This window comes from Natator depressus, chromosome 2 (assembly GCF_965152275.1).
Source record: "Natator depressus isolate rNatDep1 chromosome 2, rNatDep2.hap1, whole genome shotgun sequence".
Taxonomy (NCBI): domain Eukaryota; kingdom Metazoa; phylum Chordata; order Testudines; family Cheloniidae; genus Natator; species Natator depressus.
This window is the reverse complement of record NC_134235.1, coordinates 264,873,321-264,898,304: the sequence shown is the minus strand read 5'-3', so window position 1 is coordinate 264,898,304 and position 24,984 is coordinate 264,873,321. Positions and strand designations below refer to the sequence as shown.

The 24,984-nt window shown below is 60.4% G+C and overlaps 1 protein-coding gene across 2 annotated transcripts in view; it reads right to left on the bottom strand.

The window, feature by feature from the left end:
* AGAP3 (ArfGAP with GTPase domain, ankyrin repeat and PH domain 3) overlaps positions 1-24,984 on the bottom strand; it is a 244,918-nt gene that overhangs the window by 1,777 nt on the left and 218,157 nt on the right. For both annotated transcript variants that reach the window (XM_074946654.1, XM_074946656.1), the window contains 4 exons: positions 16,245-16,406; positions 2,144-2,298; positions 1,481-1,571; positions 911-1,133 (listed from right to left, as the gene is read on the bottom strand). In XM_074946654.1, the coding sequence (XP_074802755.1) occupies positions 911-1,133; positions 1,481-1,571; positions 2,144-2,298; positions 16,245-16,406 (631 nt within the window). The remainder of the gene's footprint in view (positions 1-910; positions 1,134-1,480; positions 1,572-2,143; positions 2,299-16,244; positions 16,407-24,984) is intronic.

The following is a 24,984-nucleotide window of genomic DNA, read 5'->3' as shown; positions in this document are numbered from 1 at the left end:
CACCCCTCCTGGCATTCAAGCCCTGTACCCATCCCATGGCACTGGTGCCCCTTACTGCGCAGCACCCCTCGTGCCTCACGTGCAGACCTCTGTCCCTCATGCCCTTCACCCCCCGCGCTTGTGCACCACGTGCAACCCCCTGCTCTTCACATACACTCCCCAGAACTCGTGCCCCACGTGAACCTTCCTGGCTCTCGTGCCCCGTGTCCCCCCGCTCGGCACTCATGCCCTGTCTCTGTACATGCACCCTGCTGTTCTCAGGCCCCGCCTGCCGGCGCAGTCCCCCGGAGCGTCTCCACGGCGCGCTGGGCCTCGGCCAGCGGCAGGGAAAGGTTAGCTTCGGCGCGCAGCTGCCCAGTGCCACAGGGGGCGGCGTTATCGCGCCTGCCGTCGCGCCTGGTGCAGACAAAGGCTGAGCCGCCGGCTGGGCCGCCGGGGGCTGCCGGGCCGGCCGATCGATGCGCGCCGCGCGCCCTGCTATCTGCTCCCATTCTATCCATCTGCATCTGGCAGGCGGCAATCAATACCCCGCGCGGAGCATGCTCACTGCCGCTGCCCCCTGACCCGCGCCAGCCGCTGATAAGGTGCAGAATGGGCTCTTGTCTGGGTGGCGGGATGAGTGACAGGAGAGACGCTCCGATAGGGACAGACAAGGCCTGAAAGGGACGCACCCCTGAGACCCACAGGCAGGCGCCGGCAAGCTGTCGCCATTAACCCCTTCCGCTCCACAGCCAGCCGGCACGGGGGCAGCCACAGCACCTGCCAGCCGGATTCACCTGCCCCCAAGGGGGACACCCACCCCCTGGGGCCAACAGGGCTTCCCAGCTGCAGACCCCCGGGGCTGCCTCCCACAGCCCCCCTCTGCTCACGGCCCACCCCTGACCTGGGGCTCCCCACTGCAGCCCCTTACCTGGTGTTCTCGGGGCCCGGCTTCTGGTAGCCCTCCACTGCCCCTTCCCAGACCGCGTTGGCCAGCGCGTTGCCAATGGCTGTCATGACCATGATGAGCTCGCCAGGCCAGTCGTCCAGGTCCAGGGAGCGCACCCGGGACAGGTGGGTGCCCAGGTTACGGTGGATCCCGGAGCACTCGATGCACATGAGGGAGCCCAGGTTCAGACTCGCCCAGTCAGGGTCTGGAGGGTGGAAGGAGAGCGCGGGGAAGGGCGGCGGGTTAGCACATACCCCAGGGACCCACAAGTCCATCCTCCACCCACGGGGCACCAGCCCTACCAGGACCCACATGTCCCCTCCCAAACCTGCAGAGTCACCAGCCCCACAGGGATCCAGGGACCTACATTTTTTGCCTCCCTTGGGCAGTAAGATCCCATGGGAAAGTGAGGCCACTGGGGCAGAGCGGGAGGCCCCTGTGGGGCTCAGACCCCCTTTCCCTTGGGTGGAGTGCGTGGGTCCTGTGGAGCACAGACCCGCCCCCTTCCATGGGCAAGGCGGGAGGGCCCCATCCTCAGGCAGCGTCACTCACTGGGCGCGTCGCAGTCCACGCAGAAGCTGTTCCCACGTGCAGTGCGGACCGTCTGCAGGGCCAGTGCATCGCTCTGGCTGCCCAGCCGAGCCTGGAACAGGAAAGAAAACCCCCCCGACTCATTAGAGGCTGGCTGGCCCCCTGGGCCTGTCTCCTCTCATCACTGTCCTCAAGACCAGCCCACCGAGCAGCTGCCAGGGCCACGCTCTGATGGGCACCAGATGGGCAGACAGCACTGGGGTCTGGGAAGCTATCTCCAGCCAAGGCAGGGCACGGGGGGCAGGAGAGTGCCCGGGTGAGTGATGCCAGCTCTGGCAGGGTTGGGGAAGAGGGGCAGACACCAGCCTGGATGGTGTGGAGGGTACACAGGAAGTGGCATAGGCAGGACCACCGTGGGGCACGCGCTTACCGGGGTGAGGATGCAATGGGGCTAGCATTGACCCAGGTGGGGCAGGAGCCAACCCAGGCAGGGTGAGGTTGGGGTGCACGGGGGCAGGCACCAGTGTGTAAGGGGGCCTGGCCTGTGTAGGGCGAGTGGAGCAGGAGCTGACGGGGGGAGGGCTAGGAGAGGAGGGACCGTGGTGGGGCAGGTGTCTGCCCAAGCAGGGCAGGGTGGGGCACAGGGGGACAACTGCCAGCCTGGGCAGAGAGGGGGTCCCTCACCTTGTTCTTGCTGCTCTCGCAGCCCTGGAGGCTGGCCAAGATCTGGCTCTCGATGGCCTGGACCCACAGCTCCCGCTCCTCTGACGTTGAGGCCTCAAAAAGCCAGGTCTGGCCCGTCAGCGACACGATGATGAACTCGAACGATTCATCTTGTTCTGGAACAGAAGGGAGGGGTCACTGCGCTGGCACGGGGGGGTGATGGGGTGTCACGGAGTCCCTGGGCGATGCTCTGGAACTGCTCCCCATGAAGCCAGGCAGGACTCTGGGGCAGTTGCCTTCCTGTGAGCAGCCTGTCTGCAGGACACACAGCTCCCCCGGCTCCACCTTCCTGGGTCTGACCTCGGAGCCTTCAGCCTCCTCTGCCCCTCCGTGCGCTTCCCACAGCCAGTCCGCCCAGGCAGGGTCCTGGGGAAGCCAGAGGGTCCTGCCCTCCAACTCCGCAGTCAGACGGGACTCTCAGCCAGCCAGTAAAACAGAGGCTTATTAGATGACAGGGACATGGTGTAAAACAGAGCTTGCAAGTGCAGAGAACCGGACCCCTCAGCTGGGTCCATTTTGGGGGGCAGGGAGCCAGACAACCCCGTCTGCCCTTCACTCCATGTCTCCAGCCAGCCCCAAACTGAAACTCCCTCCAGCCCCCCCCTCCTCCTCTGGGCTTTGTTCCTTTCCCCGGGACAGGAGCCGGATTCCTTTGTTCTCCAACCCTTTAGCTCTCACCTTGCAGGGGGGAAGGGCCCAGGCCATCAGTTGCCAGGAAACAGGGTGTCGGCCATCCTCTGTGTCCAGACCCTGCCCACACGTGCCCTCTAGGGCTCTGCAATGATCAGAGAACTGCCTAGGGGAAACTGAGGCACCCCCACACTATTCAGAGGAAACATTAAGAACAGTCCCACTTCGTCACATGGGGTCATTGCGCCGGCACAGGGGGGTGATGGGGCACTGCGTTGGCACAGCAGATGGGGGCTGCCATGTCCACAGGTGGCCGAGGCTGTCCCTGTGTATGGCCCAGCCCCTCACCAAGGCCACAGCCCAAGCTCACTTTGAGCCAGCCTAGAGAGCGAGCCCTCGGGCAGGTGCTGCCTCCCCCAGCCTGGCCAGAACACAGCCCCCACCACTCCAAGCCATTCCCCTTCGTCCGCCCCCTCCAGTGCGGCTGGGTCACGCCCACGCCCATCACTGCGTCACTAATATTTGTCGAAGCTCTTCCCAGCCCCGTCTCCGTGGCTGGACCAGGCCGTGGAAGGCCCACAGGGCGCGGCCATGGCTGGAGGGGCTCAGAGACCCAGGACGGCGCCTGTGGGGACCCCCCGAGCCCAGCCCATGGTCTGAGCTGGGTGCCGTAGCCTCACCCCCGCACGAATGCCCAGGAGCCCATGCTCAGGAGCCTTGGGGGAGGGGGGCCGGGGGTGGGGCCAGCGGGGGCCACCCTGGCCCTGGGAGGGCTTGCGGCTGGGCTGGGCCTGTGGGAGACGTGGCTAGGGGTGGGTGGGAGGTAGTGCCCATGTTCTCTGAGGAGATCGGCATCCAGATCTGCCCATCCCTGCGACTCAGCCGGGGGCCCCAGTGCTGACCCAAGGGGGCTGCCGGGGGGCGGGGGAGAGAGGGAGTGGTAAGGGGCTCCCCAGAGCGTGCCACAGGCAAGGGGGGCTACTCTGCCAGAAGCTGGGAATGGGCGATGGGATGGATCACTGGATGATTCCCTGTTCTGTTCATTCCCTCTGGGGCACCTGGCTCTGGCCGCTGTCGGAAGATGGGACACTGGGCTAGATGAGCCTTTGGTCTGACCCCGTCTGGCCGTTCTTATGTGCTCAGGGACTCCTTGGTGGGTGGGTGGAGGGGTGGATGCGGGAGAAAGGGGGCTCTGCTCAAGGTCTCCATGGTGGGTATGTGGAGGGGGCCCTGCTGAGGGACTCCTTGGTGCTGGGGTGGGGGTTTCTTCTCAGGGCCCCCAGGCACAGGGGTTCCCGGGGGTGGGGATGCTCGCACCCTGAACTCACACAGGGTCCACGTCCCATCTCTGCACCCAGACGCCAGCGTTTACCGTTTATTGCCCAACCTGAGCAGTTAGTGCAGCCAAGGACTGAACTATGCAGGGCCGGCATGGAATGACTAATAAACGGTATGTCACAGCACACGCTTCAGCTCATAGCAAAATGATTTGTAATTACCTAATTAGCGTTATGCAAATAACACCCTCATCTCCATAATGTGCCTTCCCAGTTCTCTATTAAAAGCAGGGAGCCAACTGCGCAGCTCCAGAGCCAGCAGGGAGGTTGAGGGGCTGGGCCTGGAGTGCGCCAGGGTTCTGCTAGCCCCGGCTCTGGAAGCGATGGGGGCCCGTGGCCTTCGCTCTGCTCTCTGCCCTCGGCCCCTGGCCCTGTGAGCGGCAGGCCAGAGCAGGCTCTCCCAAAGGGGCAAACGGGATGGACACCCCGAGACACTTCAGCTGTGCAGGATACTCCCTAGCGAAAGAGGGGGGCCGACTGCCACTCCCACTCAACTTCTGCATTGCTGGGTGACTGGTAGCTCGGTCCTGGGTGAGGCTCACAACCCCTCCTCGCAGCCCCAGGAGAGGAGGGGTCCAGCCAGGCAGCCAGCAGCAACGGCAGGTCCCCACCACAGCAGTTCTACACACATCCAAGGCAGAGACCCGCAAAGCAGCAGCCAGCTTCAGCCTGCCAACGTCTGCCAAGTAGCCCTCAGCCACGGCTCGGGGGAGCACAGCTCTCTCCATCCATGGGGCTCCCACTTAGCTCAGAAACTGCCTATGGGACCAATCAGCACCAGTTCAGCATTGCGGAGCCACCGCAGTGAGAGGGAGGGTAAACAGCACCCAGGGCTCTGCGCCTCTCCAGGGGCAGGACAACAGGACTGGGCTGGTCTCGGCAAGGGCGGGAAGGCTGCTTCTGGGTACTGACGGGCCACCATCCCAGCTGCTCCTGCCCTGGGGCCCACTGGGTGGAGGAGCTTGTCCATCTGGTAAGCTGCACCATTGCAAAAGCCGCAGCGGAGATGAGGCCTGACCAGCGTGCCAGCCTGGGGCTGGCTCCATACCGATTTCTTCAGTCAGTCAGGATGTGACTTTCTACTGGTAGAGTTAGACCCGGCCAAGGCCAAGTGTGGCTCCAGTGAAACTGGGATAGAGGGGCCTCAGACCTGGACAGCTTACCCCCGTCCCGCACATGGCCGAGCCCTTCGCGCTGGGGTAACTACACCCACACAGGGGTGTCACAGCCGGACAGTTTACCCCTGTCCCTCACACGGCCCAGCTCCCCCTGCTCCGAGCCCTTCGCGCTGGGGTAGCTACACCCGCACAGGGGTGTCACACCCGGACAGCTTACCCCTGTCCCTCACACGGCCCAGCTCCCCCTGCTCCGAGCCCTTCGCGCTGGGGTAGCTACACCCGCACAGGGGTGTCACACCCGGACAGTTTACCCCTGTCCCTCACACGGCCCAGCTCCCCCTGCTCCGAGCCCTTCGCGCTGGGGTAGCTACACCCGCACAGGGGTGTCACACCCGGACAGCTTACCCCTGTCCCTCACACGGCCCAGCTCCCCCTGCTCCGAGCCCTTCGCGCTGGGGTAGCTACACCCGCACAGGGGTGTCACACCCGGACAGCTTACCCCTGTCCCTCACACGGCCCAGCTCCCCCTGCTCCGAGCCCTTCGCGCTGGGGTAGCTACATCCACACTGGGGTGTCACACCCGGACAGCTTACCCCTGTCCCTCACACGGCCCAGCTCCCCCTACTCCGAGCCCTTCGCGCTGGGGTAGCTACATCCACACTGGGGTGTCACACCCGGACAGCTTACCCCTGTCCCTCACACGGCCCAGCTCCCCCTGCTCCGAGCCCTTCGCGCTGGGGTAGCTACATCCACACAGGGGTGTCACACCCGGACAGCTTACCCCTGTCCCTCACACGGCCCAGCTCCCCCTGCTCCGAGCCCTTCGCGCTGGGGTAGCTACACCCGCACAGGGGTGTCACACCCGGACAGCTTACCCCTGTCCCTCACACGGCCCAGCTCCCCCTACTCCGAGCCCTTCGCGCTGGGGTAGCTACACCCGCACAGGGGTGTCACACCCGGACAGCTTACCCCTGTCCCTCACACGGCCCAGCTCCCCCTGCTCCGAGCCCTTCGCGCTGGGGTAGCTACACCCGCACAGGGGTGTCACACCCGGACAGCTTACCCCTGTCCCTCACACGGCCCAGCTCCCCCTGCTCCGAGCCCTTCGCGCTGGGGTAGCTACACCCGCACAGGGGTGTAAGTCAGAGTGCTAGCACTCGTGTGTGTAGGCAAGGCCTAGGTGCCGCCTGCCTGCCCGCCCTAGCCCAGGGCTTCCTGTTCGGGGCTCCTTGTGGGGAACCCTCTCCCGCCTCGCATGCTGTTCCCCCAGGGGGGCTATTGCTACACCTCGGAGCATGGCCATGAGCCTTTCCCTCCGGATCCGGGTTCCTGCCTGACCCCTCCCAGCAGCCTGGCAGGGCAGGCATGAGACTCAAACCCAAGAGGAGAATGTAGGTGTTGGGCTCCAGGCCAGCTCTCAGGCTCCTGGGGCTGGGAACACCCCCACTCCGCTCAGCTGGGAGAACAGTTACTGCCCTGCTTGGTGCCAGCTCACTGCCAGGGCCCCCTGCTCCAAGTCTGCCCCCTCCCAGGGGAAGGCCCATGTGCTGACCCCATGGGGACGGTGCTCCTCTCGAAGCCGTGCTCCCCGCCCCCAAGTGGGAGACATCCTTGCTGGGGAGGCTCCTGGGACAGGAAGCGGCTCCCAGCAGCCACGAGGGATGAGCTTCGGGAGGGGATCATAGCACAGCGGGCACAGCTGAGGGGCCTGCCCAGATCAGTGTGGGGCACACAGCTCCCACAATCAAGGAGCAGAGGAAAGAACAGGGCCAGCCCGGCGCGGCAAGACCCTTCCTCCCCAGCCAGGCAGAGGTGGAGAAGGTCCCCTGAGCCCAGACAGCACCCTCCGCTGCTGGGGCAGGGAGTGCTGGGAGAATCCTTCGGCAGCTGGGCCTCCTGTGGGCGGTGACTGAGGGACACGGACCAAGGCCTGGCACCCTAGGGCACACTGGCATGGCCACATCCCTGGGCCCAGGCGACCTTGCCCCCTAGCACAGGGTCCTGACATGGGAGCTGCCACGATGTAGGAGCCTGGCCCACACCCGATGGCCCTTCGGCTACTTCGTCAGGAGCTAAACAGCAGGTCCCTCCTTTGAGCCAGGGGCTGATTCTGGGAGGAGAAAACTGGGGAGGAAGAGCACTGGCAAGAGCCAGAGTACGGGTGAGGTGTCTATGTCTCCCCAGCTCTGCCACCGCTTCACCATCCTACTGACAGCGTCCTGCAGTCTGTTCTCCCCACCCTGGGCTCCACGCTGCCAGTGCCCTGAAGCCTGACCCACAGCCCCCCTGCTATCCCCAACCTGGGCTGCACGCTGCCATACTCCCCAAGATTGACTCACAGCCCTGCTGCTATCCCCGCCCTGGGATGCATGCTGCCAGTGCCCCCAATCCTGACCCACAGCCCCCCTGTTCTTCCCACCCTGGGCTCCGCACTGCTAGTGACTCAATACCTGACCCACTGCCCCCCTGTTCTCCCCGCCCTGGGCTCTACGCTGCCGGTGCCCCCCAATCCTGACCCACAGCCCCCTGTTCTCCCTGCCCTGGGCTCCCACCCCAGCTCTGCTGGTGCCCCTCAATCCTGACCTGCCATATCTCATCTGGATCAGGAGTGGGGCAGCAAGCCCTAGTGGAAGGGGCTCTCCTAGCTGGATGGGGGTGGGACAGGGAGCCCTGGGGAGGGGCTCTCCTAGCTGGATGGGGGTGGGGCGGGGGGACTCCCCAGCTGGCTGGGGCAGAGGCTATCCCAGGGACTAGCCCCTCACACAGGCTGGGACAGCCTGAGAGCAGGACTAGTGGGAGTGTATTACGCCAGCTCCATTAGAATTAGTGGGCAGTGGAAATGAACAAGGCAATTCTCTGCCTCTTGATGAGGTTTTGATGAGGTTTTGAAGACTGAGCGCTGTGCAGAGCTGCCGAGCAGAGCGTGGCGAGACCTGCCGTTGTTAATGTGCGTTAACCCCCTGACCCCATCCCCAGTGCTGCCCAGCAACAAGTCCTCCAGCTGAGAGCGAAATTAGCCAGGGCATGGGATGGGCGCGCACGGCACCCGCAATTAACACGCATGCCATCGAGTCAAGCACAGCTCCCTGGGGTAAGCCCCGCAACCCCCCTGGAGCCAGCCCTGGGGAAGGGAAGTGCCCCACAACACCAAGTAGTCAGCACAGGGGTAGAGGGACCCAGCCGCCCCGAGGGAGCCTGCAGGAGGACCGGGAAGTCAGCTCCCTTCCGCCAGGGAGGGGGGCAGTCAGGCAGCGCAGACTGCCCTGCCCTTGCTGGGAGAGCCCAGCTCCCAGACCACCCTGGGGCTTGGGAGAGGAGGCAGCGGGAGGACGGATCTGGCTCATCTGGTAGCATCAGGAGCTGCTGGTGCTTGACGAAGCTCTTGGGACTCCTGGCCCTCCAAGGGGGCACAGGAAGGAAGGGCCAGCTCTGGCTGGGGGTGACAGAAAAAGCGGGATTGGGCTGGTTCCCAATGGGGATCTGCCACGCCTCCAGGCTGCTTGGGCCTGCCTGACTGCACGGATCCCAGAGCCTTGCCCTCCGAGGTGCGAGAGCACAACCCCGGAGAGCTCTCCCTCCACCTGGGCATGCCCAGACACAGAGTAAAGCAGGGGGCTCCCTGGCACTTGCCAGGGCAAGCTATGCTGCAGCAGCTGTGGGCGTGAGAACACAGTGCCCCTCCCCTGGAGCAGTGGGCACTGCGCAGGGGCCAGTGCACACAGGCGCAAGGGAGTGCTGAGCACCCTCTCTTCTGGACTGCGGGGGCTGCACTCCCAGCATGCAGGACACAACCACCCCTTGGCATGCAGGGTGGTAACCCACAGAGCATGCTGGCCCTCCCCACAGCATCCTGGGCATAGGGCCCCTGGGGTGTGGGGTGGCATCACCCACAGCATCCTGGGCATAGGGCCCCTGGGGGTGTGGGGTGGCATCTGTGACGAAGTGGGACTGTTCTTAATGTTCTCTCTGAATACTGTGTGAGTGCCTCAGTTTCCCCTATGCATTTCTTAAGTATCTAGGTGCGCAGATCAGGGGGTCTGATTGTTGCAGAGCCCTAGAGGGCCAGTGTGATGGTGTCTGCACAGAGAATGGCCGACACCCTGTCTCCTGGCAACTGATGGCCTGGGCCCCTCCTCTGCAAGGTGCCAACTGAAGGCGTTGGAGAACAAAGAGAGCAGGTGGCCTCCTGGCCCCGGAAAGACACAAAGGTGAGAGGAGGGGCTGGAGAGTTTCAGTTTGGAGCTGGCTGGGGAAATGGAGGGAGGCCCAAACCTGGGCTCTGGCCTTCCTGCCCCCAAGACAGACCTGACTGAGGGGTCCTGTTCTCTGTACCTACAAGCTCTGTGTTAGACCATGTTCCTGTCGTCTAATAAACTTCTGTTTTCCTGGCTGGCTGAGAGTCCCGTCTGACTGCGGAGTTGGGGGGCAGGACCCTCTGGCCCCGCCAGGAGCCCCGCCTGTGCGGACTCGCTGGGGGAAGCGCACGGAGGGGCAGAGGAGGCTGAATGCTCCGAGGTCAGACCCAGGAAGGTGGAAGCTGTGTGAGCTTCTTGCCCTGGAGACAGGCTGCTCAGAGAGAGGAGGCTCTCCCAGAGTCCTGACTGGCTTCGTGTGGAATAGTTTCAGAGCATCGCCCGGGGACTCCGTGACAGCATCCCCCACAGCTCGCTGGGCATAGGGCCCCTGGGGGCGCGGGTGGCATCACCCAAAGCAACACACCTAGCAAGGGAGCAGAGCCTCCGACAGAACAAGGAATTGGAGATTCACACCCAGAATTAAGTGCCGCCTCTTGGAGCAGAATCCACTCCTGAGATGCCCCTGCCCCCGCCCGCCCCCGGCCAACACCCCCAGTGCCTCACTCCTCCCCTCCTCCTTCAGGACCTTCCCTGAATTCACCCTGTCATGCAAGCTGCCTTGCCATGGGGGAAGGGGCAAGGTCCTAATGGTGCAGCGGGAAGGAGAGGAAGTGCGATGCCAGGGCTCGTGCTGCCGGGGTCATGGCTGGCCGCAGGAGGAGCAGCCCCTGCTCAGACAGTTTCACTCTGGCCCAGCTGAGGCCGAGCTGCAGCCCGCTTCTTGCCCCAGGCCCAGCGGCAGGGCCAGACGGCAGGCCCGGTGGCTGGGGCTGGCAGGCGGCCGCGGGGTGCCTGTTTGCAAGCTGCCAGCGTGTCCCTGTATCGTGATGAGGTCTTTGGGATATCAACAAATTAGCAGGCGTCGGGGAAGAGAAGGATGCAGGCGCCATTCGTAAATGTCAGCTCGCTGCCGCCTCATTTTGCAGCTCATTAAACCCAATATTCTAACCTGTATTAGTACAACGGGAGCAGGCCCCTCCGCCGAGACAAGCCTCTGGGAGAACCACAGCAGCAGGCCTGGCCACGGAGACTCCCCTGCGCTTCCCGCAGGACCAACAGCGCCCTCACCTGCCGGCTAGCATAGCCCCCCAGCCAGACCCTCCAGGGCCCAGTCAGCCCCTGCCTCTAGGGAGGTGCCCGATGAGGGTGGGCGTGCAGGGGGGTCGTGCCGAGGGGCACACAGCGGGGGGCCGTGGGGTGTGCACGGGGATGGTGGGGTGAGAGGGAGGGGCACCCAGTGAGGGGGTGGGGGACATGCACAGGGATGAGGGGGTCATAAGGGGAAGCAGACAGTGGGGGGCATATATGGGGACATACAGTGCAGAGGTGCATGCAGGGGTGTGGGGAGTTGTTCCGGCAGCAAGGGGGGTCGTACCAAGGGGCACACAGCGGTGGGGGGTGGGGCACACACAGAGCATGGGGGGTCGTACCAAGGGGCACAAAGTGTTGTGGGGTGGGGCACACACGGAGCAGGGGGGGTTGTACCAAGGGGCGCACAGGGACGGGGGGCTGGGCACATATGGAGCAAGGGGAGTTGTACCAAGAGCACACAGCAGTGGGCGGGGGGTACATACAGAGAAGGGGGGGTTGTACCAAGAGGCACAGGGGTGGGTCACGTACCGAGCACGGGGGCTGTCCCAAGGCGCACACGGGGGGGGAGCGGGGCGAGGCGTGCGTACGAGGTTGAGGGGGCAGACGGAGGGGGTGGCCAGCAGGAGTGCCACCCGGGGGCTGGGGCCGGCCGCCTGCCATGGGAGGAGGAGCGCACGGGAGGGCCGCGTTAGGGCCGAACGAAGAGGCTCCGGGGAAGGGGAGCGTGCGGGTGACGGTGTCTGCGTGGGGCAGGCAGGAGCTGAGCGCTAGCAGCCGTAATCCCCGGCAAGCTGGTAAATGCAGCTCAGAGAAGTGTTTCCAGTCAGCGAGATGGGCGCTCCCGACAGCCCCTGACAGTCCGCATTAATCACGCCCGGCGCCCACCACAGCTCTTTACTGGCCATCAATTTCCCCCGGGTTTTCAAACTACAAAACAAAGACAAAAGCGCGTCGTTTTGCCGCCGCTGAGAAGCACATTAAGGGGCTGTCAGCTTCTCGCCATGCACCCTGCATCACTCTTTAAGCACATGAGAAGTTCATTATCCCTGGAGCTCTGGCAGCCATGGGGATGCTGGGCTAGGGAGTGTCGCAAAGGCGCCTGCTGCCAGCACATCCCTCGCATGCTCGTCAGGGCTCCTCCTGGCTGCTGAGAGCCAAGCCAAAGGCCTGGAGCAGCTGGGGGAGCCTAGGGCGACAGGCTGGGGCTGCTGGGCAGGGCTCTGAGCTGGCAGTTCCTGGCCTGCTTCATCCCACGGAGTTCAGTGTTGGCCCCTCGCAGCCCGACACTGCTCTCCCCAGTCTGGGGATGCTCTCTCCCTGGCCAGCATGGCAGGTGTGCGGCAAGCCCGGAGCGCCCCGGCTTCCCGATGCTCCTGCTGCACTCGCTCGTTTGGTGCCGTACCCTAGCAGCCCGATGGCACCCTTGCCATAGTTTGTTGATGCTCCCTAGCAGCTTGACACGCCGCTCTCTTTAACATGCGACCATGTAAAAAAGCAACAGCTCGTTTGATTTATGATACTTCAGAACAACTAAGATTCAATTGCTCCGCACGTCCCCAGCTCTGATTACCTCCTAAATGAGATAAACTGATGGCAATTTATCCCAGACCTCCCCAACTTTCCCAGGATGCTAACCTGAGAAGCTGGCATCAGCACATGGGGCCAGCACGCTGGGCAGGGGCCGCGCCAGGGAGAACGGGCTGCAGAGCATGTGCACACGCTGCTGGGCAGGCAGAGGGCCAGGATGGGGTAGCAGCCCTGACTTTAGGACAGCAGTCATGGACGTCTGCCACTGCCCAGCGGGGGGAGGGTTGTCTCAGTTCTGGGAAGTGGACTCCAGCCATCTACACGGGAACATTATTTCCCCTGACGTAAGTGACTTGCTGCAGGCACAGCCATGGGCACACTGAGCGCCCTGCTTTGCCCTGCAAACCACGGCGGCAGCCGGGCAGACCTGTCGGAAGCCTCATGCCTGGGCCTGTCTGACAAAAAGCAGCACCCATGCGGGCAGGCACTAGTGCGGTCTGGGCTGCTGCTGCTGATCCAGGCTGCCTTGGAGAACACAGAGCTGCAATGTGCAACCCCACAGAGCTGGCAAAACACAGCTTTGGGGGGACGCTCCCCTCTCAACTCCTGGCAAGCCCTCCCTGCTCTTCGGTGCGGGCGAGAGCCAGCCTCAGTCCCTCTGGCAGCATGGCTCCAGGACAGGACACTGGCTCCTTGCTGAGCAAGGCATTTCTGTCCCTGAAGGCCCAGCCCTCGCACCCAGGGGCTCTCTCACTTCCCCCGTGTTGAGCTGAAGCATTCTTCTTCCCCAGTGGAAAAACTTCCCCATGGTCACGGTTCAAGGTGGGCCTGGCCACTGAGGTGGAGAGCCAGCGTAGCCAGCGCGATGGCTAACAGCAGCGATTCTGGGAGGCTATGACAGCGCCTGCATCAGGGCTTACATTGACCTCTGACTACGAGAGAGGAGGAGGGACCTAACGTGGGGGGCAACTGGGGGTTCTTCCACCTATTGCTGCAGCACCAGGTGCGGGCCACTGGACTAGACAGTGCCTATGCAATGCCTCGGAGACACCAAATGCCAAATTACCCCCACTGCCAGGATTCCCAGCGTGGCCCATCCTGCGTGTGACTGTCCGGCTGTGAGCTCACTGGCTGGGGCCGCCGCACGCAGTGCCGAGTCCAGCACTCAGTAGTGCGGAAGGGGGCCTGGAGGCGTGCAGGGGAGTAACTTCCATTCTCCCGAGGACCTCTGAGCATGGGAGGAGGCTTCTGCCAGTCCCAGCCCAGAGGAGGGCTGAGCTGGGCTCTCCCAGAAGGAACACACGACTTGGCTCAGGAGGCTTCTGTTGAGTATAGGTGTGACTGAGACATTTCCCAGCCATGCTACAGAAGCTGCCTCAGACTGAGCAGAACAGGGCCTACAACCCTCAGCTACAGGCCTCCTGGCTGGCTACGGCTGGACTGCATTGCAGCCCTGGGAGCAAACAGTGCTTCTCCTTAGGAGCAGCCCCAACCGCACAAACAGCCTGGGGCGGGAAAAGGCTTTGTCCTACACAGAGAACACTGCAGCTCAGGGCCCTCCCTGAGCCCTAATTAATGGCCCTGTCTTCCCCAGTCAAGGGGTGAGATCCAGAGAGACTAATAGAATTAACCCAACTTTTCAGTGCTTTGCTTCACATCCTTATCCTCTTTTTAACATAGGAAATTACATTAGTAAAGTAAGTTTTAAAAAAAGCACACAGAGAAAACAAAAATTCCACCACGTGGAACAATACTGACCCCTCACGGGTCACAATAGGGTTGAGACCTTTAGATCCACAGCACAGACCTCTGCCACTGCACTAAACTGGGTAACTGGCAGCAGTAGAAAGCTGTTATCCTCTATGGGAACAGCGCTGCAGGAGGATTAGACGCATGCCAGCGAGTTTTGCAGCTATTGTTGACAACAGAGGAATGCTGGGAGACTCAGAAATCCTGGGTTCAACTCCTGGCTGGTGATGGGAGTGTGGCTAGTGGTTACAGACCTTTCTGTCCTGTCTCCCCCAGCATGTCCCTCCCTGGCCAGACCATCCCCCTATGCTCCTGCTCCCACAGCCTTACCCTGCCCTCGGTGTCCCAGCCCCTGCACTGCAGCAGCAGGCAGCTGCTCCCCCTCCTCCAGGTGCCTGCAGCCTGGGCACCAGCAGGATGAGGACTGAGCACACAGGACAGGAGTCCCGCTACACTCAGTGCCAGCACCTGGCACCACGTGGCCTCTGGTAGCCGGGAGGGGCAGTGACAAATGAAGTTTGGTACCTGACACTTCACTGGCAAATGAACTTTAATGCCGATAAATGCAGAGAAATGCACATTGGAGGGGAACATTGTAACTACTTGTACACCGGACGAGTTCTGAATTAACTCTCAACCCAGGAATGGGACCTGGCCTCACTGTAGACAGCTCAGTGGAGTGGAGGCCTCTGCTGTGATCAGACAAGTCACCAAGAAGTTCGGACGCATTAGAAGAGGGGTTAGGGTTAGATTAGATGGCTAGATTGACATAAATCAATGGTGCAGCAGCATCCGCATCCCATGTGCCACACCAGCACTCAGCCCATCTCAGAAAGGGTTTGCAGAACTACCGGGGGCTCAGAGAAGGGAGAGGAGAGAGAGTTTTTCCAGGCCCTCAATCAGCTATGAAGAGAGATTGAAATAACTGGGATTGTTACGGTACAGAGGAGATGAGAAAGAGGGACATGATAAAGGTCTATAAAATAAAAACTGGTCTAGACAAGGGAGATCGGGAACTTCTCTTTGCCCTGTCCCTAGCACAGGAACAAGGGGACACTCCATGCAATTACGTGAGAAGTTCAAAACTGGGGAAATACTTTTCCACACAATGCTCTTAGACTGTGGAACTCCCTGCCCCAGGCAGCTGTTGAGGCCAAGAACCTAGCCAGATTCAAAGAGGTACTGGATGTTTATATGGATATCCAGAATTTCCAGAGTTGTCATAACGAAAGCTAACGATTTTGAAAGGGATATTACAGCTCATGCTTCAAGGCTCAGAGATTCCTGTAACTATGAGAGATCAGGCTGAGAGCTCGCATGGGGGAAAACTTATCCCCATCTACTACTGTGGGACACTTATACCTGAAGCTGCCACTGCCACCGGGCACTGGGCTAGCTGGACCTCAGGTCTGATCTAGTCTGGCCATCCCTACATTCCTCAGCCCTGCTCAGGCCTGGTTGCTACAGATGGAGATGACAGAGAACTTAGCAGTCCGGGCAGATTTTCACTAGGAGAGCAAAAGGCTCCTTTCTGGCCCCAGGACAACCCCTTGGGCCAGAATTTCCCCTGGCAAATGTCAAGGCCGACTCCAAAGCCTGGAGATGCTGGAGCTTCTCAGCGCAATGGATGTCAGAGCTTTGTAACTCTCATGTTCCTGAACCTTTCTCAGAAAGCTTGGCCCGAGGCAGCCAGACAGAGTCCCAGAGTTAAGGCCAGAAGGCTCTACCAGACCATCTCCTGTACATCGAAGGCCACCAAGCACGACCCAGCACCTGCCCACCACGCCAGCAACAACAGGTCAAAGAATGGCACCCCCCAAGAGACTAACCTCCTGCATGCCACCGCAGAGCATGGGAGAGACAGGGGGCACCAGCAATGGCAGGGGAAGGAGGGAGCTCACACTCAGGATGAGAAGTTCCAATCGCTACAGTTGAGCACATTTATAAGCAAATGAAAATAGGATCTTACACTGGCAGGTGTCTGGCAGCCTCTCCTATGGGCCCTCCCAGGTCCACCGCTGGTGTCAGAAACAAACAAATACATACCCAGAGCAGCAGCTGGCACGGGAGCATGGTCCCTGCTCCCCGCTGCAGGGGAGAAGGTGAGGGCAGACAAACTGGGCTGGAAGTTCATTTCCATCAAAGGGTGGAGAGCTCAGGATTTGCACCACCAATGTACCGTAGGGGACCGGGGCTCCCCCAGGTACAACTGGCTGGTTGCGGCTGCCCCAGCAGAATGATAGACACTTCCTACCTTCTGCTGCTGTGCTGGGGCCATCAGGGCGGGCTGTCCCTGTGCTCTTTTTCCTGCGGTGTTTCTTCCTGTTTGCATGAGGGGATGGAGGCGGCTCCAGCTTCGGGCTCGCAGCATTGGACATATTTGGGCTGGAACTGAGAGCATCTGAGGTGCCGTTAGCTATGGAGAGAGAGAGAGAGAGAAAAGGCGACATTTAGAGACCTCAGCACCACCATGCTCAGACCCACCTGACTCCCTCCCACAGAGACAGCCCAAGACACTCCACCCTGTCCCACAGAGACAGCCCGAGACAGCCCAAGACACCCCACCCTGCCCCACAGAGATGCCCCGAACATCCCTGCCCACTCCTGTCCCCGAGACAGCCTTGGTCACCCCACACTGCCACACAGAGATGCCTTGAACATCTCTGCCTGCTCCTGTCCCACAGGGATGCCCCAGTTGCCCCACTCTGCCCCACAGAGACAGCCCCAGACACCTCACCCTGTCCCACAGAGACATCCCAAACATCCCCACCCGCTCGTCCCACAGAGATGCCCCAGACACCCCACCCTGTCCCACAGAGACACCTCAAATATCCCCGTCTGCTCCCATCCACCAGAGACAGCCCCAGATACCGTACCCTGCCCCTGAGAGATGCCCAGAACATCCCCGCCTGACTCCCTTCCACAGAGACAGCCCGACACCCCACCCTGCCTCACAGAGACGCCCCGAACACCCCCGTCTGCCCCCACCCATCAGAGATGTCCCAGCTCCCAGCTGCCCCCCACTCCCCAGGCAGGCCGTGGGATGCCCCACCCTGCTCCACAAGTCGGGCCCTGTCCCCGGAGGGAGGTGTGGTGGCTGGGGAGCGCACACCTGCTGGGAGTCCCCACCTAGGCCCTACTCAGGTGCTCTGCTGCGGCTGGCAGCCATCCCCAGGCCCAGCACAGGACTCCTCCTCCAGAGGCGATGACTGGGCTGCCCCTCTCAGGAGCCTGAGCAGATTAGGCTTCAGAGGCTGCCGATACGGAGCTGCAGAAGCCGTATCCCCGGTAGCAACGCACCAAATTTATCCTCAATCATACTGTTCCTTACAATTAATAGCAGAATTAGAAACAATCAGGGAGCTGCCTAATTACTGTCAATTAGAGCGCGCTAATCAAGCTCCGCTCACACACACACACGCTGCCGCTGCACTCACCATTAAATGTCAAATTTCATTAGAGACCAGCAACAAAATCAAAAGCCTGACATTCAATTTCAGCAGCGCACACAGCACAGGCTTCCAATCAGCATAAAAATGCAGACTCCGGGGAAGGCAGCGAGGTGCGGGCGCCTCGCTCCGCTGTTAACCCTCTCTGAAATATGCTCCTGCCTCCCCCGAGGCCAAGTGCTGGGCCTCTGCTCAGACCCCCGGCCCAAGGCCCCCCGATAGCCTCCCTCTCTGCAGGCTCTGACCCCAGCTTTGGACTGAATACGGACCCTGGACTTCGGAAAAGCAGACTTTGACTCCCTCAGGGAACTGATGGGCAGGATCCCCTGGGAGAATAATATGAGGGGGAAAGGAGTCCAGAGAGCTGGATGTATTTTAAAGAATGCTTAGTGAGGTTACAGGGACAAACCGTCCCGATGTGTAGAAAGAATAGTAAATATGGCAGGCGACCAGCTTGGCTTAACAGTGAAATCCTTGCTGATCTTAAACACAAAAAAGAAACTTACAAGAAGTGGAAGATTGGACAAATGACCAGGGAAGAGTATAAAAATATTGCTCGGGGATGCAGGAGTGAAATTAGGAAGGCCAAATCACACCTGGAGGTGCAGCTAGCAAGAGATGTTAAGAGTAACAAGAAGGCTTTTTTCAGATATGTTAGCAACAAGAAGAAAGTCAAGGAAAGTGTGGGCCCCTTACTGAAGGAGGGAGGCAACCTAGTGACAGAGGATGTGGAAAAGCTAATATACTCAATGCTTTTTTGCCTCTGTCTTCACGAACAAGGTCAGCTCCCAGACTACTGCACTGGGCAGCACAGCATGGGGAGGAGGTGACCAGCCCTCTGTGGAGAAAGAAGTGGTTCGGGACTATTTAGAAATCTGGACGAGCACAAGTCCATGGGGCCGGATGTGCTGCATCCGAGAGTGTTAAAGGAGTTGGTGGATGTGATTGCAGAGCCATTGGCCATTATCTTTGAAAACTCATGGCGATCAGGGGAAGTCCTGGAAGACTGGAAAAAGGCTAATGGAGTGCCCATCTTTTAAAAAGGGAAGGAGGAGGATCCGGGGAACTACATGCCAGTCAGCCTCACGTCACTCCCTGGAAAAATCATGGAGCAGGTCCTCAAGGAATCAATTCTGAAGCACTTAGAGGAGAGGAAAGTGATCAGGAACAGTCAGCATGGATTCACCAAGGCCAAGTCATGCCTGACTAATCTAATTGCCTTCAATGACAAGATAACTGGCTCTGTGGATGAGGGGAAAGCAGTGGACGTGTTGTTCCTTGACTTTAGCAAAGCTTTTGACACTGTCTCCCACAGTATTCTTGCCAGCAAGTTAAAGAAGTATGGGCTGGATGAATGGACTATAAGGTGGGTAGAAAGCTGGCTAGATTGTCGGACTCAACGGGTAGTGATCAATGACTCCATGTCTAGTTGGCAGCCGGTATCAAGTGGAGTGCCCCAAGGGTCGGTTCTGGGGCCGGTTTTGTTCAATATCTTCATAAATGATCTGGAGGATGGTGTGGATTGCACACTCAGCAAGTTTGCAGATGACACTAAACTGGGAGGAGAGGTAGATACGCTGGAGGGTAGGGATAGGATACAGAGGGCCCTAGACAAATTCGAGGATTGGGCCAAAAGAAATCTGATGAGGTTCAACAAGGACAAGTGCAGAGTCCTGCACTTAGGACGGAAGAATCCCGTGCACCGCTACAGACTAGGGACCGAATGTCTCGGCAGCAGTTCTGCAGAAAAGGACCTAGGGGTGACAGTGGACGAGAAGCTGGATATGAGTCAACAGTGTGCCCTTGTTGCCAAGAAGGCCAATGGCATTTTGGGCTGTATATGCAGGGGCATTGCCAGCAGATCGAGGGACGTGATCGTTCCCCTCTATTCGACATTGGTGAGGCCTCATCTGGAGTACTGTGTCCAGTTTTGGGCCCCACACTACAAGAAGCATGTGGAAAAATTGGAAAGCGTCCAGCGGAGGGCAACAAAAATTATTAGGGGACTGGAACACATGAGTTATGAGGAGAGGCTGAGGGAACTGGGATTGTTTAGTCTGCGGAAGAGAAGAATGAGGGGGGATTTGATAGCTGCTTTCAACTACCTGAGAGGGGGTTCCAAAGAGGATGGATCTAGACTGTTCTCAGTGGTAGCGGATGAGAGAACAAGGAGTAATGGTCTCAATTTGCAGTGGGGGAGGTTTAGGTTGGATGTTAGGAAAAACTTTTTCACTAGGAGGGTGGTGAAGCACTGGAATGGGTTACCTATGGAGGTGGTGGAATCTCCTTCCTTAGAAGTTTTTAAGGTCAGGCTTGACAAAGCCCTGGCTGGGATGATTTAGTTGGGGATTGGTCCTGCTTTGAGCAGGGGGTTGGACTAGATGACCTTCTGGGGTCCCTTCCAACCCTGATATTCTATGATTTTATGACCTCTGGTGCAGCAGGAGCAGGGAGACGCTGGAACAAGAGGCAGCATGGGCAAATGGGCAGGGCACTGGGCTGGAACTCAGGGGATTCCGGTTCCACTCCCCACCCTGCTACTGACCCCCCATGGGGTCCTTGGCCAAGTCGCTTCCTTTCTCTGGGCCTGTCCCCCCGTCTGTTAGTCTGTGAGCTCGGCCCAGCACAGCCCATCTCTCGCTGTGTGCCCAGGACTCTGCGGGACGGCCCAGAGCCAAACAGAGCAGGACTAACGGGATGGAGAAGGCTGGGACAGCCTCACGAGGTAGCGCCCAGGGTCCTTTAACACTAGCTAGGATACAGCCCTGCAAAACACTCCTGGTCTGCCTCGGCCAAGGGACTGAGAGGGCCCCAGGCTCTGTCTACACCGCAGAGTCTGTGCGAGCAGGACCCCTAGTCTGGACACCGCGTACACCCACAGAAGCATTTCCATCAGCACAGCGGTAACACCACTTCCCTGAACGAAGTCAGCAACGCCGACAGATGCCCTCGTCCGTCGGGATAGCTGTCGGTCAGGGATCTGGCTTTCTCACTCCCTGACCAGCAGAGCTATGCCAACCTAACTTTTACAGGTTGCTCAAGCCCTGGTATAAGAGTGTCTCTCTCTAGTGTCTCACGCTCACCCCCAGTGGAGACGCACAGTAGCTGGGGGTTTCTGCCACCAATTATCCACAGGGAAAGAGTTCACAGAGTTGACAATTAAGGCAGCTGAGTCTAATAAACGGAATCAATTCCCCATACCAACCACTCACGCCAGGGCAGGGCCGCCATTTCTTGGCACTGGAAATGGCTACTTCCCAGTGTCACGGAGTGTGGGGGAGTCCAGGCCCTGCACCCCTCTTCCTGGGATTCACTGAGACTCTCAGCCAGCCAGTAAAACAGAAGGTTTATTGGACAACAGGAACACAGTCCAAAACAGAGCTTGTGGGTACACCCAAGGCCCGTCAGTGAAGTCCTTCTGGGAGAGCAGGGAGCTTAGACCCCAGCCCTGGGGTTCCCTGTGTTCCTCCACCCAGCCCCAAACTGAAACTAAACCCACCGAGCAGGTTCCCTGCTGCAGCCTCCGTCCACATTCCCCGGGCAGAGGTGTTACCTCCCCCTCCCCCTCCTGGCTCAGGTGACAGGCTCTCAGGTCTCCCGTCCCCAGGGCACATTCCCAGGTCAACACTCCCCCCTCCCTGCTGCGTCACATCGTCACATCTCTCCCCCCTTCGAGACTGAACTGAGCGGGGTCACTGTGACCAGTGACCTGGGGAAGTTCGGGGCCCCCTCTCCGGGACAGCGCATCCGCTATCAGGTTGGCACTTCCCTTCACATGGACCACATCCATGTCGTAATCCTGCAGGAGCAGGCTCCACCTCAGGAGCTTGGCGTTGGCTCCTTTCATCTGGTGCAGCCAGGTCAGGGGAGAGTGGTCGGTGTACACGGTGAAGTGTCGCCCGAAGAGATAGGGCTCTAGTTTCTTGAGGGCCCACACCATGGCCAGGCACTCCTTCTCGATGGCCGCGTAGTGTTGCTCCCGGGGTAGCAACTTCTTGCTCAGATACACGATGGGGTGTCTCTCCCCCTTTTCATCCTCCTGCATTAACACCGCCCCCAGTCCCGTGTCGGAGGCGTCGGTGAACACCACAAAGGGCTTGTCAAAGTCTGGGTTTGCTAGAACTGGGCCACTGACCAGAGCCTCCTTCAGCGCCCGGAAAGCCTCCTGGCACTGCTCGGTCCAGACCACCTTGTCTGGCTTCCCCTTCTTGCATAGCTCAGTGATGGGGGTGGCTATGGCGCTAAAGTGGGGCACAAATCTTCGGTAGTATCCTGCCATCCCAATAAAGGCTTGGACCTGCTTTTTGGTGTGGGGAGCGGGCCAGTCTCTGATCACCTCCACCTTGGCCGGTTCTGGCTTTAGGCGGCCGCTCCCCACCCGATGGCCCAGGTAAGATACTTCAGCCATCCCCACCTTGCACTTCTCCGCTTTGACAGTCAGCCCAGCCCCCTGGAGTCGGTCCAGCACTTGTCTAACCTGGGACACGTGGTCCTCCCAGGTCTGGCTAAAGACACAGATGTCGTCAATATACGCCACGGCAAAACTCTCCATCCCCCTCAGGAGCTGGTCCACCAGGCGCTGGAAGGTGGCCGGCGCTCCCTTGAGGCCGAAAGGCAGGGTCAGAAACTCATAGAGCCCCAGAGGGGTGATAAAGGCCGATTTCAGCCGGGCATCTGCATCCAGCGGCACCTGCCAGTAGCCCTTTGTAAGGTCCATGGTGGTAAGGTACCGAGCTCCTCCCAGCTTGTCTAGGAGCTCGTCTGGCCTGGGCATGGGGTAGGCATCCGATACAGTGATGGCATTGAGCTTCCGATAGTCCACACAGAACCGGACTGACCCATCCTTTTTGGGGACCAGCACCACCGGCGAGGCCCAAGGGCTGGCCGATGGCTGGATCACCCCCAAAGCCAGCATGTCCCGGACCTCTCTTTCCAGGTCCTGAGCAGTTTTCCCTGTGACTCGGAAGGGGGAGCATCTTATCGGCGGGTGCGACCCTGTCTGCACCCGGTGGACAGTCAGATTAGTGCGTCCAGGCTGGTTGGAAAACAGCTGTCGGTACGGATGCAGCACCCCCCTGACCTCAGCTTGCTGGGCAGGGGTGAGCTGATCCGAGAGGGGGATTGTTTCCAGGGGGGAACCAGCTCTGGTCCCCGGGAATAGATCTACTAAAGGGTCATCTCCCTGCTCCTCCCACTGACCACACACAGCTAACACCACATTCCCCCTGGCATAATATGGCTTCATCATATTCACATGGTACACCCGGCGGTGGTGGGCCCGGTTCGACAGCTCCACCACATAGTTTACCTCATTGAGCTGCTTGACGACCTTGAACGGGTCCTCCCAGGCGGCCTGTAGTTTGTTCTTTCTCACGGGGATGAGAACCATCACCTGATCCCCGGTGGCGTAGGCACGGGCCCGCGCCGTGCGGTCATACCAGACCTTCTGCTTCCTCTGGGCTCTGGCCAGATTCTCCCTGGCCAGGCCCATGAGTTCAGCCAGTCTCTCTCGGAAGGTCAGGACATACTCCACCACTGACTCTCCATCGGGAGTGGCCTTCCCCTCCCACTCGTCTCTCATCAGGTCCAGGGGGCCCCTCACCCTCCTTCCATATAACAGTTCGAAAGGCGAAAATCCGGTAGACTCCTGGGGCACCTCCCTGTACGCGAACAGCAGGTGAGGTAAGTACTTGTCCCAATCCTGCGGGTGCTGGTTCATAAAGGTTTTCAGCATCATCTTTAGCGTCCCGTTAAACCTCTCCACCAGCCCATTGGACTGGGGGTGATACGCTGAGGCCCAGTCATGCCGGACCCCACATTTCTCCCACAAGCACCGGAGCAGGGCCGACATGAAGTTGGAGCCTTGGTCTGTCAAGACTTCCCTGGGGAACCCCACTCGGCTGAAAATGGTCAGGAGCGCATCTGCCACGGTGTCTGCTTCAATGGAAGCTAAGGGCACTGCCTCGGGGTAGCGGGTGGCGAAATCTACCACCACCAGAATGTATTTCTTCCCCGACCGGGTCGTCTTGCTGAGAGGCCCCACGATGTCCATGGCCACCTTCTGGAAAGGCTCCTCTATGATGGGCAAAGGTCTCAAAGCCGCTTTCCCCTTGTCCCGGGCCTTCCCCACCCTCTGACAGGGGTCACAGGATCGGCAATACTGCCGGACGGTGGTAAAGACCCCGGGCCAGTAAAAGTTCTGTAGCAACCTCTGCCGGGTGCGCCGGATTCCCTGGTGCCCTGCGAGGGGGATGTCATGGGCCAGGGACAGGAGCTTGCGGCGGTACTTCTGGGGGACCACCAGCTGCCTCCTGATCCCACAGGACTCCCCTTCCCCTGGGGGAGCCCATTCTCGGTACAGGAACCCCTTCTCCCACAGGAACCTCTCCTGGCAGCCTCTCCTCATGGTCCGTCCCTCACTGAGGTCGGCCAGGTCCCTGAGCTTCTGCAAGGAGGGATCTTTCCTCAACTCGGCCTGGAACTCAGCGGCTGGGGAAGGGATGGGGCCCGGTTCCCCCTCAGTGGCCAGGTCTGAGGCCGCAGCCTCTCTGAGCCGTGCCCCTCGGCGCTCCCTCCCCACCCGAGTAGGGTCTCGCGCCTCCAGTGTGGTACCCTCCCCAGGGTCAGGTCGCAGGGCCCCTCGCCGGCTCTGGCTACGGGTCACAACCAGGGCGGTCTGGGGGTCGCTTGGCCAGTCCTCTAGGTCCCCCCCCATCAAAACTTCAGTGGGCAAATGGTGGTGTACCCCCACATCCTTGGGGCCCTCCTTGGTCCCCCATTTCAGGTGTACCCTTGCCACGGGCACCTTAAATGGGGTCCCGCCCACCCCCGTCAGGGTCAGGTAGGTGTTGGGCACCACCCGATCTGGGGCCACCACCTCGGGCCGGGCCAGCGTCACCTCCGCGCCCGTATCCCAGTATCCATTGACCTTCCTCCCATCCACCTCCAGGGGAACAAGGCACTCTCTCCGGAGGGACAGCCCCGCACCCACCCTGTAAACCGAGCACCCTGAGTCCAGAGCCTCCAGCCCTCTGGCGGGGCTGGCTGGGGGTACTCTTCCCTCCTGAGCAGGTGGCAAACTGGTAGCCCCCCTTTCCTGGGTCGCCTGCCCCTCGTCCAGCTGAGTCCCTACCCAGTTAACCCTGGGTAGGTTGGGTCTGCTCAGTTTGTCCCGGAGCCCGGGGCACTGGGCCCGTACGTGGCCTCTCTGGCCACAGTGATAGCAGCTCAGGTCACGTTGGTCCCCTCGAACGGGTCGGAGGGGCCCGACACCAGGCGTTCCCCTTTGGAGGGGGTTCTCCCTATTTCCCCGCTGGGAGGCCCCATGGTGACTCTCTCTCTGCATCGGGGGGGGCCTGTTCTTTTGGGACTCCTCCCGGCTACCCCCTGACCGACTGTTCACAAACTCGTCGGCCAGCTGCCCTGCATGCTGGGGGTTCGCGAGCTTTTTGTCCACCAGCCACAGCCTCAGGTCGGAAGGGCACTGTTCATACAGCTGCTCCAGTACAAACAGGTCAAGCAGGTCCTCTTTAGTTTGGGCCCCCG